We start from the raw sequence: 19,189 nt of genomic DNA on the forward strand, positions 1-19,189 counted from the left end.
AATGATACAGTCTGCATCAGTGCAGATCTCATAATACTTATCGAGAATAATTTAAGATAGAAAATGTAAATATCAATATTCAACACTTTATTTTGATAAATCACTGTGTTTCTATTTCCAAATGGTCGCTTCTGCAAAATGAACATTGCCCCAAGTGTCACCAGTGAGCTATTTTGAGAACTCTCTCTACTCGTGATCCTTGAGGGCTACCTGTGGGTACCAAATTGGTCACCTAGTCGCCTGTTCACAAAAAGAAAACTCAAAATCATTACTATTGTTCAATAGACAGTTCAACTGTTAAAATGGCTGTTAGAACTTAAGCACTCTTCACAGCAATTACTATTTAAAAATGGTTTGTTGATTGTTCCACAGATCTCCAAGTGTTCAAATGCTTTTACAGACAAACCTGATTCAGGCTACAAAACACACACACAATAGACCGCAGTTTATACTTCTATTATTATTCATTATATGTACTTATTTTCTATTGCATTTAATTTATCCGTTTTCTTCATTCGTCTTACAAGTTTATGGTTCCTTCTTAATTATTCACTAAAGTATTACAATGACTCTTTTTTTAAGTATAATTTGTTACATCCATCCCCGAGTAGTGTTACAACTCTGGTACTGTGGTAGATTTCAACAACATGCCTCTTTGTATTTTACATTAGTTTGCGTAATCTCTGATGGTGCAGTCGAAGTCCAGGTATATTTCATTTAGAGCAAATACGGGTAACCACGTCAAAATGTTTTATGTAAAAGAGCACAAAGCACCACTGAGTTACATTTACTGAAAAAGTGTTATCATCATGTCCCCTACCTCGGCTGGTGTGGTGCAACATTGCACACCATGCTATACTTTCGGCTAAACAATTGGACACTTCTTATATTTGATTATTCAGCTGTGGCTAATAATTGTTCTTGGGAAACGAATAATGGAAAAATCTTTAAAGACGCAGAACTGGTTTGTGTGTGTTTTTTTAATTGAAAGCAAGCAGACAAAAGTATGGCAGCTGCAGCTGACTGAACAGAAAAAAAACTGCAACTAAAATGTGCACAAGAAAAGAAGAGGGGAAAAAAAAGCAAAACTAACTTTTTTTTTTCAACATTTTTACAGTGCGAAATTTGTTGGTGCCACAGAATGTTGGTGTACTTACAAAGAGAAACCAAAATAAATGAACGCAATAGTTCCCATGATCCCAAGTGAGCTGGGAGGTCCTGAATGGAGAGAACACAGAAGAGGAACAATCAATTACACCCTGTGATCGTGACGATAGCTTGCTGGTGGTGTGTCACATGGCGCTCTCCAGCAAAGAGATGCTCTTTAGTACTTTCCGGCAGGAAGTTTGGAGGTGCAGTTGTTGTTAAAAGAAATTCAAGAACAGACGCCATCAACCACTTGTGTCACACTGTTCTGCTCACAAAAAGCTCCCACGAGAGGGTTCTCTTGCCCACATGAACGAACACTCACACACACACACACGCTTCCCATCCCTCAAATGCACAGAGCAAACAAAACCCAACACCATTGACAAAAGGTCCAAGCAGTGCTTCGAGCTGACACACCAGCTGCATAGCATTAACCTGAAATCTGGCAACCAAACATGACGTTGCTAAATGCCACAAACAAAAGGTCGATAAGGCATGTGCTAAAATGTCTGTAAAAATATGTGAAAAAATACACTTTTTTTTTTTTTTTCAAGCTACGTGCAGGTGGCGCTACCTTCTCTGCCCGGAGACTGGACCTGTAACGAGGATGTCTTAAGGCAGGTGAGAGGAGAGCTTGTGGGAGGTTACAGGTCAGAATGGCACACAATGGCCCGTGTGAGAGCATTCACTAAGACAAAGAGAACCTCAAAAACACTGAAAATGAGCAACGATTCCCTGCTCACTTCAGTCAAGGCAGTCCTTACAATCCACTTGTCAGTTCAAATTTGCTTACATTGTGTATATGTAAATGAAAGCCTGTCGCTCTTTTGTTTTGGGGATTTAGCCATTTCATTTAACATTCACTAATTTGGGCTAGACTTTGCTAACAGTGAGGGCTTCATGTACTCTTGAGTGCTTAGCACAAAAGATGATCCTTGTTTAAATTCATAATCTCTTCCCTCATCTAAAACCACAGAGCAAGAACCTCTCTGAAAAAGGGGAAAGGGGGGCATTAAAATGCGTCATAAAACAAACAAACAAACAAAAAAAAAGCAGTCTCCAAAAAATTTGACTTGACCATGAAAAAATAAACACTGAGAAAAATCCATGCAGTGCGACTCACGTCGACAACTTATTGCTTTCTTTTTACAATCTGTGTTCGCATCTTTCAGTGAGCAGCAGACTGAGTGTCTGCCATGGCGTTACTGGCTTTCTTCCTCCTCTTCGTTAGCAGCGGATTGGTCGAGTCCTCAATGGTCTTTATCTTTATTTGCTCATAGTCAACCCTCATGGTCGCCAAGGCACTGGTCATTTCCTCCTGAAAGACGAGCACAGTTGGCACAGTTGGCACGTTTCAGCAGCAGCAGCAGCAGACCCAAAACAAGCAACCAAGTGACAAACCTTGACATCCTCCCACGCGTCCTTCTCTTCCTTTAACACCCGGCTAGTGTGCAGTGGCGTTTGAGGAACCTCCATCGACTGCTGCAGGGAGACATGCAACAATCGGGGCTTCAGTGGACAATAGCTTCCAAAAGAATTGAACCGAGAGAGAGCAAGGAAGAGGGTTTGTGTTTACATTAATCCAGGGGTGATTCATAAACTCTGTGATGGTCATCCTCTGGGTGGGCTCAGTCTTCAGGAGGGTCCTAATCAGCTGTTTGGCTGCAATTGAAAGACGGCACTTTGAGTCAGTAAAGTTCTTTTACACTGTCTGCTTTAGAGGGATGCGGAATTAACCTTGACAGTCAGGATTGAGCATTCGGGCCAATTATTAACCACAGTAGTTCTCATTTTTAGATGTCGGCAGCATTTCAAAAATATGATACTTCAATGGAACCGCTAAAGTCAACTACGCAAAAAATAAAAAATAAATAGAGAGTACAAGCTATATTTTCAAGACTTCAGCTCAGTGTCAGAATATTCCAAATGCAGTGTATGCATGAAGCATTTTTATTCCAATCAGGTTTTTCAATCTGAATAAATCTGCCCATGTAAACGTAGCCATTGATGGCAAAGAAGAAGTGTGATAACCAGATTTTGAGAGAAATGTGCTGAGTTAAAATAGTTTAATTCATGTTTTCCAACATAATAGGCTATTGACTGCATTTTTTTTTTATGTGCTGCTGTTCATGGCCAGGAACCTCTTGAAAGAGTTTTTTGTAGTTTCCTAAGGAAATCAAGGTTAACGTTAAAAAAAAAAAAAATAACTGAAATAAATGATTTAAATACAATAAAATTAAAAATATAATATAATATAATATAAAAATAACAAAAATCTCCACAGTTAAACTTAATATCTAAATGTTACTGGAAGCACTGCCTGAAGATTAAATCAAGGTTTTATGACAGTAACACTGAGCCTTGAACAAATTAATTTGATATTTGGTTATATAATGCACATCATTTCCAATTGTATTCTTTTTTTCTTAATGAGCCAAATTTGGAATTTGTCACGGAATAAATTGAGAATAGGTTGTTTTGGCGCTTCCGCTGCAGCTTACAGCAACTTTTTCTCCCTTGAAGAGCTACCTAGTGGAATTTGGAAACTCCACACCTTCCTTGTTTGATTTGAGATTAAATAATGAGATGAAGTAATACGGGCCACGACATTGCAAGTCACGGTGTAATTCGAAGCTTCCGTCATCAAAGATTTGTTGTCAACCTATTGACAGGTCTAATTTTCATTCACACCTTTTGTGTTGGCAGTCAAACTCAAACTGAACATGCATAGTTTTGTCATTATCATCACCTTCTTCTGATACATCAGACCACTCAGGATTTGGAAACTCGTACTGTCCCATCCTAATCCTCTTCTTCATCCCGGGAGAAATGGCTAGACCGTGGTTTGAATAGAAAGGGGGGTACCCACACAACCTAGAGAGGAACGACAGTTTACATGTTGCACCAACAAAATAATCCCGCGTGAGGCAACCTTGCGAAAGACTACTTACAGAATATACATAATGACACCTAACGACCACATGTCACAAGATTTGTCATATTTTTCTGGGCCCAGAACCTCAGGAGCTGTGGAAAGTGAAAGGAACACATGAAAAGTTTGAAAAAAATTCGACCAATGCGGCTCAGCGAGCAAGCCACGGGGGAAACGTGCTATGAAATAGAGAGAAGAACTCTTACCAACATAGTAAGGTGTGTAGCAGGGTGTGGCAAGAGAGTTGTGTGAGGTGGTTTCCTTGGCAAAGCCAAAGTCTGTGAGTTTGAGCAAAGCGCTGGGCCTCTTGGTGGAGTACAGTAAATTCTCAGGCTGCGGGACGGTTCACATCAGTTACCAGTGAATGTTTTTATGTCCCAAACAGAGGCAATGATCATACCAACCTTAACATCTCTGTGTGCAATGTTGACAGCGTGGAGATATTGGATCGCTTCGCCTATACTCTTCATTATGTCGGATGCCTCTGACGTCAAGAATAAACAGGTTGAATATAGAGAGCACGAATGTCAAGGTGAATGTCATCCAAATATGTGAGCGCTGTTACATTATACTGCAGCAGCAATTTAGGAAATGCAGCCTGGGTGTTTTGATACCTCTCTCTGTGAAGGCCTGATCCCCTCTGTCCTGGATTCGACTGAAGAGTTCGCCACCATCCATGCTGCAATGACAAATGCCTCTATTTTCAATGTCGAAACAATTGGAATTTCATAAGCAATTCTCGTTAAAAAAAATTTTTTTTTTTTAAAAACGATTATATACGATCGTATTAACCGAACACATTCGCTGATGTCACATTTTTGCAGTCATCATTTTAGCCACAGGCTGTGGTGTTTGTGAACTTTGGTTAGCGGTGCAACTGATTGAAATGATGCATGACTACTCGGTTGGATTGACTGATTGATTGATTGATGATTCATTTAAACTTTGCGTTCTTGATGACTGTGAGTCACAGGTGCAATCACAGTGTCACGTTTTGGGCTTTTGTGTGTGTGACCAAAGATGCATGACTGCACTTTTTTTTTTTTGTTTCCTTCAAGCATGCATGTTGCGTGGGCAGTCTTTTGAGTGAAGGAGGGAGGGGTCTAACCACAACACACTTCAAATTTCTCGAAATCTATCTTTCACTATTTGCTTACTGAGAAATGCAAGTTGAGCTGAGCATACTTGGTCATCCCAATGATCACCAGACAAAAACCCTTCAGCTTCTTGCATTTGGGGGGGGGGGGGGGGGGGGGTGTGATACATTTTCGATGGTTAGGCCCTCTCCCTACATGCTTGTGTTCTTAAACAGTAAGGGGTGACAAATTATCAACAGGGATGAGAATAGCGCCACTGAATGGGCATATCTGACACGATCACAGCACTAACCAATGTGTTCGATTGTACACTCTCATTTTATATTCTCATGTACAAATGACTCCACACCAAAAGGGAAGGGAATGCAATTATGAGAAGAAACAGACAAATTAAAATAAGACCGTCTTAGCAGTGGTATAACAGTTGTCGAATTACACAAGTTAGTTTTTTTTTTTTTAAACATATGGTGCCATTTGACGTCCTTGGGTTGGTGGCGGGTTGTGTACGGTATTTTTCATTGCTATTGTTTTAGTATACATTTTCTTATTTGAATGTGTTACTTTACTCATTCATTTTCTACTTGCTCTTTCAAATTATATTTTAAGTTGAGTTGTCAAGAATTCACAGAATTTATTGGCATTCCAAAACACATTTTCATATGATATGGCACGAAATACGGTACCCAAGGTTCCACCGTTCCAGGTTAGCCCAGTAGGTCCCAAGACTTATGAAAATAAAAACCGAAAAACAATTAGGATCAAATAAATAGGAGAAGACTTATGGAAGATGTTTTTTCACGATTTGAATATGTGCAAAGACTCAATGCAGCAACAGTGTGGACGCAGCAGAATGAAAATGCAAAAGGCTTGAATTTTATGATTTTTTTTCCCATCATTGCCCGGCCCTAACTCGTAGGTGTAAATACTTGCTTGTTGCTTGTAATGCTTGTCTACATGTGCCTTGCAACTGACTGGCAACCAGTCCAAAGTGTGCCCCGCCTCGCGCCCAAAGTTAGCTGGTATAGCCTCCAGCTCCCATCTGACCCTAATTAGAATAAATGTGATAATAATGTAAGGATGAACGGATAGGAACAAAATCAATACGCACAAGAAAACAGTTAGAAAACCAGTGTGAACAGGCAGAGGACACACAAAGCAAGATGTTTTCTGTGTGCACGTGTGTGTGGGTGACTGAATTTGTGAACTCACCACTCCATGACAATTAACAGGCATTTCCTGCTTTGATAAAGGTTCTCATAGACATCAATAATGCGTACAATGTTGGAACAGGGCGAAGCCCTCCAGTGGAGTTCCACTTCTCTACGTGCTTTTGAGCAATCTTGCAGCATCTAGACAGCAGGGCAGAAATAAAAACTGATTAATGGAGAAGACCAGGCATGTGTTTAAGTCATCATCATACATCAGGATGGAGTAGCACACAAGAAACAAAGAAGCTCAATGCTGTCATCATCTGGCTAAATATATTTAATGCAATGCAGAGCTGGTCATGTGCACATATGGCGCCCTCTTGCTGTGGGACTTGATCAATGCACACTAATGATTTTGTGCAGTGCTTTTTTTTTTTACTCTATTCTAAAACCACGCATGTTAATAAAAAAAAAACATCTTTTCACATTTTATGGCTGACTGCAATCGGAATCACCATACTCAGAAATTGAACAAAACTTTCTAGAAAGGTGAACCTAAACTACACATATTTGACAAGTCACAAGGAAATTCTGAAAATGTTATCCTGGCAAAATAATTCATTCAGCCTTGTAGCTCGGAAATGATCATTGCTCCGTCATGCCATGTACTGCATTACATCCCAAGCCTCCCCACATGCAACACATCAGTGGTCTTAATGCCAGTGGGACCTTCATTGCTGGAAGCATCAGTCTCCTGTCATTTGAGCAATTGGCAGCGCAGCGTCACAACAGACCTGATGTTTCACATATGTATACAATGCAGGGCTGCAACTAACAGTTATTTTAATAATCAATTGATTTGCTGATTCAGTTTTTCATTCATCAATGAATTGGATTGTCCAACTCTTCATTTCAAATTCACAGTGTAGAAAATATGACGATTCGGTTAATGGTTTAGACTGTAACGTGTCAGAAAATAGGCAGAAAATTCTTATTCAAATACAGTATGTTATTTTGATAAAATCAAAGATAATCAGTCCGCTTTCACGGAGGAAATACAGATATTGGAGAATATTTACTGTTGATAGGTTGAAATTCCAAAGATTTTGGACAATTTTAAGTTAAACAATGTCTCTAAACGATTAATCCATTACCAAAATAGTATATGTCGGTAAATTGTCGATTAATTAATTAATTGTTTAACATCTAATACAGACATGTCCAAATTCCGGCCCAGGAGCCAAATGCGGCCTACGGTCAAATTTTATCCGTCCCTCAGCCTCTGTCATAAAATTACTAAAGTCTGGCTCATAGCCCCGTTGACAGGCATATAAAATACACTAAATGCAATTTCACATTGACACACAAGAGGGCAGCAGCACTCTGTCCAACTCCATAAACCTGTGTGGCCCTTTCCGGACAGTTTCTAAAATGGTGACATCGAATAAAAAAAAGGAAGTAAACGGCGTGGGCCGACAATTTAAGGAAACGGGGAAATTTGACTATTTTTTCACTGCAATATGCAACTTTAGCTTGAATTACTGAGTTACTCGACTAGATAACAGTAAAGTTAATTATTTTGCAAATATATTTTTTTTAATTGGTGGTAAATGGAGTAAAAATTAAATATAAAACAGCAGAGAAAAACACCATCCAAAACATCTGGTAGCTCAGGGGAGGGATGACTGCCAAAAAAATAATTACCGGTAAACTTTTTTGTTTAGGAAGTTATGGCTCACAACCCTATAACACAAATCATAGTTGGGACTTAAATACTATCTAATAGGACGATGCACAAATGGCCCAACATGGTAAATCACACAAAGGCATGGATGGAACTGATGTTGAGGATGGCAAAATGACAAAACATTGCATAATAGGGAAAACACATCTCTTATCATTGTAAATCCTGCATAATCAGAATGGTGTTGAGTGGATGAAATCATATTTTCAGGACAGAAGTACTGTACATTAACTTGGCATTTTAGTGTTTGGACAAAATATTCAAATTATATGCTCAACATAAAACGAACTGATTTTGTGGTGAAGCGCAATGTCTGATCCAATTCATGCTGGATGACTTACGAGCAAACTAATATTTTGACGGAGAGTTGTATTATATTTTACGTATGCCAACTAAAAGCAGCAATATACTAATTATTCTATAAACATGGAGGTGTCTAACTGATTCCATGTAACATCACGAATAACTAAATTTTAGGGGAATCGTTGTGATAGAGGCATAATGACATGACAACTTGGCTTCAACCAATTCTTTTTACCCAGGGGCCCTAAATAGGACAGGCTGAATACAAAATGAATAAATGCATGGCTTCAACCAGCAGAAGGTGCTAACAATTCAAACCCAAAACCTTTGGGCCAAAAGAGTTAAGAAGATATGGGAAATGAAAGTAAAAATATGCCATGAATTTGGCACTGGTTTAGTTTTGATACTGGTCACAAATTTATCTACTGGAGATTTTCTGCAACCATTAAAAAAAATTGTGCACAAATGTTTTATTTTCTATGTTTATATGACATGAATTACCAAGTTCTGATAATAAAAACAACAAATACAGCAAAAATATCAGTAAGAAGGACAGTGGAAGGGTATTTTGCAGTAACGAAGTAGCAACAGCAGCTGCCGTTTATCACCATTTACATCAAGGCCATGGATAAGGGGGTGTCAAAATAAATGCCCCCCCCAAAGCGCCTGAGGAAGAAGAGAGGTTTTGCTCTGCTTTGTTGACAGTCATATGTTCATCAGTTAGACTATTGGTGATTCTTCATTATGGCCAATCATCTTGATCATAATGTAATTTCAAATTACTCATGACGGAATATTAAAAGAAAGTTGAGAATTGTTGCCAAGTGCGTATATTGTATTGTACGTGATGAACTGCAAACTTAATTTTTTTTTTACGGACAGAGCAATGTTGTAGAGGTTTGTAAAAGTTTGAAATTATATTTATGTGTTTTAGGATCATTATTTGTGCTATACTTGCTGGTTAAGATATTAATATAGGCGTTAAAAAGCATTTTAGAGCGGGTCATTAATCAGTTATGGTTTTATTATTTGCTATTTATGGTTGGGCTCTGTCCCCATCCCCTGCGGATAGCGGGGTATTACTGTTTTCTCAACTTTGTTTTACCATTTTGCCTCTTGTTTTTTTAGTGGAGAGTTGTCAAAAAAAAAAAAAGATTTTTTTTTGGGCTACTTTTTAGGAAACTACAGTGAATCCTGTGTAAGTTACTGATTTATTTATACAACCATCTTGACCGCCGCGTTCAATATAATTGCTATCATGATTGTGTAGTAGTAACATTAAAACTGTGATTTTCTGTGTTTTGCTCAGGCACGCAATATTAACGCGTTGTTGAAATGTCAAAGAGGAACTAGCCAGAGCTGTAAGAAGAGGAGACAAGGCCATGAACTAAAATAGCAACGGTTAATCTAAATATAACAAACATTCCCCCAACCCAACACCCACCTACTGCTTCATTGACAAAATATACACTACAGACACCCCCATTTTTTTTTTTTTTTTTTCAATAAGTGTGGCCCGCCCATCTGTTGTGGGCCCTCTTAGACTAAATCCTGAAGCCTGGTGAGAAGGAGGGGGCAGATGGGCACACAATGCACTTCCTAAAGCAAACACAAAAGGCTCCAGAACCACTGACAGGACACTGGGAGGTGGGGTGAGGGGGAAAGATGCAGGAGTGTCCACCTGCCACTTGAGCCGCAGCCAGGATGGAGCCGGAGAAATCACGCTCGAGGGGTGATAAGGCAGTGAAATTGGGTGGAGGGGAGAGATTACAGAGGAACCTGTTAAGCTTGAATCAGTCATGAAAGCCTCTTTGGGGTGAAACAACAATCTACAAGAGGATGTCTTTCTGGACGTGTTTGCACGGTTGAGAGGCAAACATGTTTGTGTCAATAGGACAATCTGATTACGGATATCTGTATACAATATCTGTACTGTATGAACGTCTACTTGAAGTGTTCATATTGTGTAGACTGTAAATGCTTGTGTGGCCATGACTTTTAATTGGAAATAAGTACCAGTAGGTTGTTTGTAAATACGATTTCGATTCTGAAATAATAAACGAATGCATGACTTTATTCTGAAACGTTTCCCCATCTTGACACTATGGTAAATGGCAAGCATAAATGGGATACAAAAGTAAATAAAAATTCTAAAAAAATAAGACAGACTAGTAGATTTCCCCTGATGTAAAAGCAGGTTATACTTGGATTCTATTGTGCCAGTGAAACCTTATTTGCACTTGACAATTATGACGGTGGCTAGCAACGAAATAATGGTTTAATACGTGAAGTGTACCACATTCATAAAAATGAGTGACTGACCTTGAGGAGGAAGTTAGAGTGAAATTGAAACAACAAATGGGGAAGGAATTAGCACCACATCACAAATAACTTAGCCATTTCCTCTTGATGGCCAGCAGACATAGCTGTTGGTGGCCTTAATTAATTTATTTATTTAATAAATAATCAGTAAAAACTGTGGACAGACAAGGACCATATTTTTTGGACTATAAAATCGCTCCAGAGTCCAAGTCGCACCTGTGAAAAAATGCATAATGAAGACGATAAAAAAAAAAACACTTAAATCGCTACGCATTATAAATCGCATCGATTTGAGCAATGCTAATGTGTTTGTGACAAGTGTGCCAAAGAGACAGATTTCCCCAAAAAGCTCGACAGAGACAGAGACTTTGGACCTAAGGTCAGGGGTTAAATACTGTAGTATTTAAATCCGGAAAGCTGACATACAGATCTCTATGCGGATCAAAAAAGACAAAAAGCACCGGGACTACCCAATAGGATATTTTAATGCAAGGATATTGGTGGCTTGGCATATGCCGCTTTGCCCCTTGATGCCGAAAGTGCCCCTTAAAAAAATAAGATATATCTTTTTTTTAAAAAAAAAAAGATATATCTTTTTTTTTAAAAAAATAAGATATATATATTTTTTTATGTGGTTGTGTGCTAAACTCTGTGGTTTATCAAAGGTTAAAAATTCCGTAACTCAACCTAAAATGTATTCAGATAAAAACTAATTTAGGAATCAATATTAGCGAGTGTGTGATTGAAAGTGGGAAGGGCATTAGCTGCGCAATGCACCAATTCATTTTTAACAACTCATTGTGCGCTGCATACTGGCTTTGGCCACTGAGTCTACACACTTCACTATTTCATCCACAAAACTGTTGGCAAACGTCTTTGCGACCGCTTGCGACTCTGAACGAACCCTGACGAAAAAAATAATAATAATAAATCAACATTCACTAGGTTGGCAAACAATCGCCGCTCAGTGGGATTAAATGTAAAGCTAAGACAGTCAAAAAGAAAGTGACGTGCACCAAAAACCTCATCCTTCCTTGTGGCCTCCCTCCTATTCCTTCCTTTGGCTGGAAAATGGCTGAGCACTTCCTCTGTGACTGTATTAACCTTTGATGACACACTTCACACACACACACACACACACACACACACACTTGCTGCCTCTTGAAGTCTGTATACTCCTGGAGACAGTTTTGAAAGTCTGCATTCCTAATACAAGTTGTTTGAAAAGTGGCCAACAGCACCAGTCTTCAACCAATTGTTCACAGGGTGCTTAAATCACGACTGGGGCTTTAATGTCTATCCATTAAAGCACTTTGACAACTTGCCAACATGCCTCACTGTGCATTATTTGTACCATTTCTTCCCAGACGTCTTGAATAATATGTGACAGGTACAGAGTGACCTTTATGATGAACACAACCTTTTTTCTGTTTGTTGTTCTTTTTCTATGCAATGCCATAAATAGTGGAAACTACACCGCTGATAAAGCACATTTTATTTGATAGCATTCTAAGTCTGTCATGAGCAAACACATGATGAGAATGTTTTTAACCCCTTTTCCATAATGTTGGTTCAGCCTGGTTCCAGATTGGTTCCTAAATTTCCACCAGTTCTTTGATTTCCGATAGTGGTTGTGCGGTTCAAGAAGGTCGATGTGCCAGACCGCTGAACCGTTTCGTATGAAAATACGGGACCAATTTATCTCCACATTTAGCATGTTGTGTCTTCCATTTTCCAACAGCCTGCAAGTTATCCACCTTAGGCCCCAAGAGCCTTTGCCTGAATGATGTGTGCGACTTCCGGTATGAACCAAAACCGGCATTTTGTTTACATGGTAACTGGTTGCGCGAGTCTACTTTCTATGACAGACTTAAAAAATGTGGGAATGCTAGTTTTCGCAGCATAAAAGAGAAAGCATTTCAATCCTGCTTTCTTCAAAAGTAGCGGGGTCGGAGGATGAAAAAGTGGTCCTTACATGTCAGAAAACTGGCCAAAAATGTGATCAATGTTTTCTCAAAGTAAAACCAGATGTTTGCAGAGATAATCAGTCTGCTTTCGTACAAAATTACAGAAATATCCGTATTATCAGAGGAACCATGGCTTCTCACGCATATCAACAAATACTTGACCAGAATCTCCTGCCGTGATTCAGGGAGTTGAAGCTGGCAGTCGGGGACAGAAATAGATTACGCAACAAGAGAATGACCTAATAGCATTCCCATAAAACTACAAAGCAAATGGCTTCAGAGAAAGACGATTTGTACTCTGCATCGGCCGAGTCAAAGTCCAGCCCTTAATTCAATTGGAATGTTGTGGTGAGACCTGAAAAAGTTTGTACATACCAGATGTCCCTCCAACCTCTCTCAAATGACAGAGTTTTGCCAGGAGGAGAAGGCAAAAATCCCCATAAACAAACGCAAAAGACTAGTTAGCGAGTCCAGAAGACGTTTGGTTGAAGTAATGACTGTTAAGAGGAGGAGCCACAAGCTATGAATAAAAACGGCTAACTTGTTTTTGCACTTTAAAATTGTACTTCTAGTGAATAAATCACCTGTGTTGAACTAACTGTGCATGTTCACTATTAAACAAGTAGAACGCAAAGGTGTGGCCGTTGCCGGTCAGTCAAAGTGGCGAGTATACAAGAGGCACAACACGTTACAGAACAGCGCAGCAGCATGTTATTTGCTGTATGTATGTGGAGAGCAGTGACCCAGTTGTTTAAGGCATACAGATCTATCTGACGACCACACAGGATGTTTTCACTCTGATTCACTTGGCCATGACTTTGCGCAATTAATTTTTGCACCACCTCTGAAAAAAAAAAACAATACCTTGACTGGACCTCCTGAATGTGTGACAATATTTATCAATCATTGACCAACCATAGGTTCCCTAAAAAAGTCACACACGGGATTGCAGATTTTAGGGAACTAGACCGCTTGAGAAATATTTCACCAGCAAAACACCCGACATTGTTATAGCATGTCACAGCAGTGGGTGGTTAATATGGAAACCTGTCTTAGCCACTGTGATAGAAATCCAAAAAGAAAAACAGTCCCGTTTAGTCCAGGTCCAAGAAATAGGTATGTGACAAAGGACCTGGTTCCGCCATTACTCATGAACCCCATTTTTGTGTGATCATGTCACGACAGGTCTATTTGAGCTCCTTTCATAAAAATGCGCTCTGGCTGGTTAAAATGGGTTTTCCGCATCTATTTTTAGTTATATAGTACTGTATTCATGACGGACAGTAGGTTCTTCTGTATCGTCTTGTTTTCGATTGGATGGTTTTCATGCAGTATTTCAACCCCAAAAAGTGTTAAAAGTTAGTTTGCTTTTCGACATATCTAATTTTGAGGTATTTGAGGTGATGAAAACAAAGTTACGTTTAATTTGTACAATGCAGAAGAGAACGATACAGTGCCAAAAGTGTTGATTGTTCGGAATTAATAATTAATCAATTAATGAAGGTTATTTCCGTCCATTCAGCCATCTTCTGAACCACTTATCCACACCAGGGTCATTAACTATAATTATGATTACTGTACTCATCTTGTGAAACCGTACACTTTGTGGCGTCTCTGTTATAATTCAGTCCACACTAAAGTAAACTGAGGTCTCAAGGGTTCAGCTTAATTCCTTTTCTTAAAAACTGATAATAGGACATTCTATTGTTTTGTGTTTGAAACAAGGCGTCATTTTTGCCCACTTTTTATGGGAGAATTAACTTCCTTAATTAATTAACATATTGACAATTTAAACAGTATTTCTTCCTTTCTTGTTTTCAAGCTCATCAGTGACATCGATCTTGATGTTACCAAAAAAAATTTTGGGGGCGGGGGGGGCGGGGGGGGGGGGTTCGCATACCAACAAGAAAGGGACTACAAAGGAGTGACTTAAGTCACCTATAACTAAATTATACCGGTAAACAAGTATTTGTCTCACCACAGTAAGTGACACAAAGACAGCAAGAAACATAAAACAATTATTTTTAACTAGAGGCTTGATATGACTTAAGTTGTGAATTCTGAATGGCAAATAGCTTGATGCATAGGGTTAGTGACATTTGTGTTTGACTTGTGTGGTTATGATCTTTTTTTTTTTTCTTTGGCAAGTTATGACAGCTCAAGCAGGAAGGGACCCAGATAACCGCCAGGGAATTTTCTTCATGTGAGACAATGGGCTCCGCTTTAGATGAGTACACACATCCGATGTTCCTTTTCAAGTCAAACCTACCTTTAGTGCATACTTGTCTCCGGTCTTCCTCTGGAAGATTTCAAGCACCTTGCCATTGATTCCAAGCCCCAGCACCTGACTGGTCACCTTGTAATCGTCTGTAATGGCGTTCTTCTTGATCTGTAAGGAGGGTCTGCTCAGGAAAGGGAGAAACTGGCCCGCAGGGTTCGGTTGTCCGGCGGGATTCTGTTGCCCGGTCGGGTTGGGAAAGAGCGGCTGGTTCTGTGCGTTGGATAGCATTTCTGTTCGTCTGAGGCTAAGCAACAACCTCTCGTCCGGCCTGCCTAAAAGTCCGTTTTCAAGGCAGGGGCTTCTTCCTGGATTAGCTTCCTTTTGACAAACTATTGGCGGTGTCGCAACCAGGCCCGAGGAAGCAAACCGCGGCCAGCTTCCGTCGGACGCGAACAAAGTCACTCGGTTCGCCGATGCTAAACTAGCTCGCCGTTAGCATGTCCATCCGCTCCTATTCTTGACCTTTGACTTTTCGGCTAACAATCAGCTCTCGCTTAGCTTATCCATCTCCGGTACTGCCCTCACACACCGGTTCCTCCGAGTACACTCAATGAACTTTTGTCTTAGTCTAAAACATGGCCCAAAAATATTCTCGAGAGGCGCCGCGTCGCGAAGTGGCGATCGTCGAACAAGAATAAAGAAGACTTGAAGAAAGGCGAACGGAACGGTGAAGAAAGTTCGGTTAGCAGTAAGCAGCAACACTTCACTTTTCCGAGGGCCAAGTCAGACACCCAGCCAGAGCAGGTTTTGCTGCTGACGTCATAGTCTCATTTTCGGCACTTAAAGGAGAAGCGGCGTCGTAATATTTATAGTTATGACATTTTTTTTTCGGAAAAGAAAATAAGTCAAATTCAAATAGTTTATAGTGACATAACACGATATAAAGACTCAAACACTTTCTCTCACAATTAAAGAAATTATATGATATTTAGTAAAAATTGCACAAATAAAGTTGTTAGGAATACGCTTAATAAAATATCTCCTCGAGGAAAATTCTACTGGATCGCAGAATTCAATGACATCAATTGGCGTAAAACATGGCTTTCAAATAAAATAACTAAATTTCAAATGCTACACAAAATTTATCCTCGCAATAATTCACTTTCCAAATTCACTGACTTAGATAAATGCCCCTTATGTGGGAATGAGTCGGAGACAATTCTTCATTTATTTTGTAGTTGCCCTGTGTCTTCAAAATTTTGGAGAGGTTTTGAATAAATATGTGTAGAAAAAAAATGGTCATACCATTGCAATTGGTCTAAAAGGTATAATTATAAGTTTTGCTCATGATGACAAGTCTTTGTGATCAATCTTATGCTGTTATTTGGCAAATCTTACTTTCACAAAATAACAATGTCCAAATCCCTTCCAAATTATCAAATGTTTCTTGTAGAGTTTAATCTATATGTAAATACTTTGAAATTAACAAAGAACAAGAAAATTGTTTGTGCATTGCAGTTAGTTCCTTAGCCACTAGTTGACCTCGAATGAAAGTTTACTGTGCCTTGTGTTTTTTTGTTGTTGTTGGTTTTTTTTGGTGTGTGTTGCTTACTTTCTAGTATATATTACATTGATGTTTATACACTTTGCTATACTATAGTGGTGGTTTGCAGAGGTTGCCTTTCCGTCAGACTGACCGGTCCGGTCTAAAATAGACGGACTGACTGAATGCGGGAAGTGGGTTTTCATCCATCAATGTAATCGTCACTAACCTGTTATTGACAGATAGTTAGCGGACGCCCGTTTTTCTGACCTTTTTTTTTAGGGGGGGGGGGCGACTGACGGCCCAATGGATTTATGATGGACTAACGATTAAATGGTAAATGGGCTGTCACTTTTATAGGGCTTTTCTACCTTTGGTCAATGGCCGGGGATCGAACCCACAACCTCTAGGTTGGGAGACGACCACTTTAGCACTGAGCCATGCCGCCCCCATCATTACGATTCAGTTCTTCACGAAAAATTACGGACTGACGAATGACGGACGGGTATCCTGGCCGCTCACAAATAACAAATGACGGACCAGCAACATTTTGTAAAATGCCCACCTCTGTTGGTTTGTAAAAGTTTGATTCAAAGTCTCTATAAAGATTCTCGAAAAAATAAAAGGAGATGCGGAGCTGTCAAATGGCGCTCACAAATGGCAGACAGGCACCATTTCACACATATATTTTCACATTATTTCAATGGAAAGTGTTTTCGTTATTGGTAAATTAGACTTGATAACGTTTTTACTCAAGTGGTGTTGTTGTCATAACCGACGGCAGATTCAGTCGAGAGCCACTAGTACTGTTTTGATAGTAAAAGCTGGAAAGATAAAAATAGAGTTGGTAATCTCTATGACCAGCCAGCCAGCCAGCCACGGGCAGCCCAAGGTTGCAAAATTGTAATCGGTGATTGGCTGTGTACCTGCCCCTACTCCTTCCAAATGTGGGCATGGACAGACAGTCTATATTTTTTAAATACCGTTTTTGGTATTAACTTTTTGCTTGACATTTAGAAAAGTATTTCAGCATTTATTTCATATCCTTTATACCTATATATAGGTTAAGGTCCATGTACTAGTACAAGCTTTGTTCTCACAGGTAAATCAATTTCACACACTTGTTGAACAACAGAAATCCTCAAAATGACTGTCTAGTAATGTTTTTTTTGCAACTAGTGACACTGTTGACCTAATAGTGTGCAATTCCGGCCTACAGCCTTCATGTTTGCCCAATCAGCTGTGAAAAGTTTTAGAAGAAATAGAAAAATAGAAATTGGATGGAGAGTAAACTACTGATGCTAATAACTATAGTAAGTACGTAGTATACTAGTACATGCATGGGTCACACGCTAGGCCCCTTGGGCCTTAATAGCATCACCAAAATGCTCACAAGTAGTTTTGTCTCACTATTCACATGTAGTGGTCCTTTGTATATAACAAAGTTGCGACTACTTTGCGAAAATGTCATACAATTGTGGAAATACCATTACAGTACTCATATAATAGTCATGCTACGTGTGAGCCCTATTCCTCGCAGTGAGGATAAAGAGCATTCAAGTAAATGGACCTTAAGATAGATATCAAAGACATCAAATAAATGCTCCAATGGTTTCGACTGACAACTACCGGAAATGCTTTTCCACCGCATATTTTTTTATCATCTAACTGCGGCAGATACAGGTATGAAACAGTTAAACATAATCAGTCAATATTTACGGTACATAAATGTTAGCTGTGCCTGTGTGTGTGTATTGAAAGAAGGAGGATCATAGACATGAAGCAAAAACCGTCCAATTCTAAGAAAATACATTTTGTATTTCAATCGCTAATCATTCAGTCCCAAAATAAACCCTCATTCAAACGCTTAAATCCTCCAGTACTTTGGGGTACACAATGGAAACTAGTAAATGTTCAAATGTTGCTTTGTGGCACAAAAATGTCAATAAACGCTGCAGTGGCTGGAACATTACATGTGTAACTAATTACGTATTCAGTAGTTGTACTGTAGTCGCAACACTCAACAAAGGAAAATATGTTTAAAATCTGGAAATACTGCAGCAATACAAAAGGGTTCAGTACAGGACACGATGTGATATGTGTTCATTTACTGATTGACCCAGCAACTGTTGCAACTGCATTTCTCCAAATAACCGCTAGATGTCAGACCCGTCATAGGATTGCCTTTTAAACTAAATGGGCGACGCTTGTATGACATTTAAAGCGTTATACAGTACTACTAAACTTCTACGATACGTCCAGTATTATAGGTGCTACAGCACATTTTCACACTACAAAAAAAAAAAAAAAACATGAGGGCACACATTTGAAATTACTTCATCTTAACACATGTGCCTCATGCACCGTTGTGAGGTTCTATATTCGAATCTCGGCCCTGGCCTTTCTGTGTGCAGGTTGCATAGATTCGAACATTTGCAAACTCCACAGGAATTCAGCACCACAATTCGAGCACAGGACCTCAGAACTGCGAGGCAGGTGTACAAACCACTATTTCACCAAGCACTGACACTCTTGGCGTGCAATATTGGCTGCAACAAGCTGAGACGTTGCCGCGTACGTGACTAGTTTGTGTTTCGAAACATCAACAGCATGATGTCAGTTATGGGAAATTCATTTATAATCCACCCACTATTGGCACAACTCCCCCGGGCAGAATCATTGTGTTCAATCCAACAGTGGCACACACAAATCCGAATTAGTAGAGTTTACTAGAAATTCGCGTGGAAACCAATGCCTTAAACC

The 19,189-nt window shown here is 39.4% G+C and overlaps 1 protein-coding gene across 1 annotated transcript; it reads right to left on the reverse strand.

The window, feature by feature from the left end:
* Window positions 1–962: 962 nt before the first annotated feature.
* Window positions 963–15,713, reverse strand: mapkapk2a (MAPK activated protein kinase 2a). Its single transcript, XM_086040974.1, has 10 exons — window positions 14,932–15,713; window positions 6,388–6,527; window positions 4,696–4,760; window positions 4,486–4,565; window positions 4,288–4,414; window positions 4,101–4,176; window positions 3,899–4,023; window positions 2,726–2,811; window positions 2,551–2,631; window positions 963–2,467 (listed from the first exon to the last, which is right to left on the reverse strand). The coding sequence occupies exons 1-10, from the start codon at window positions 15,169–15,171 to the stop codon at window positions 2,318–2,320; spliced, it is 1,170 nt and encodes a 389-aa protein (XP_085897100.1). The 5' UTR covers window positions 15,172–15,713; the 3' UTR covers window positions 963–2,317.
* Window positions 15,714–19,189: the final 3,476 nt, after the last annotated feature.

Source organism: Filicampus tigris, chromosome 9 (assembly GCF_054856515.1).
Source record: "Filicampus tigris isolate MCC_2025a chromosome 9, RoL_Ftig_1.0, whole genome shotgun sequence".
NCBI classification, from domain to species: domain Eukaryota; kingdom Metazoa; phylum Chordata; class Actinopteri; order Syngnathiformes; family Syngnathidae; genus Filicampus; species Filicampus tigris.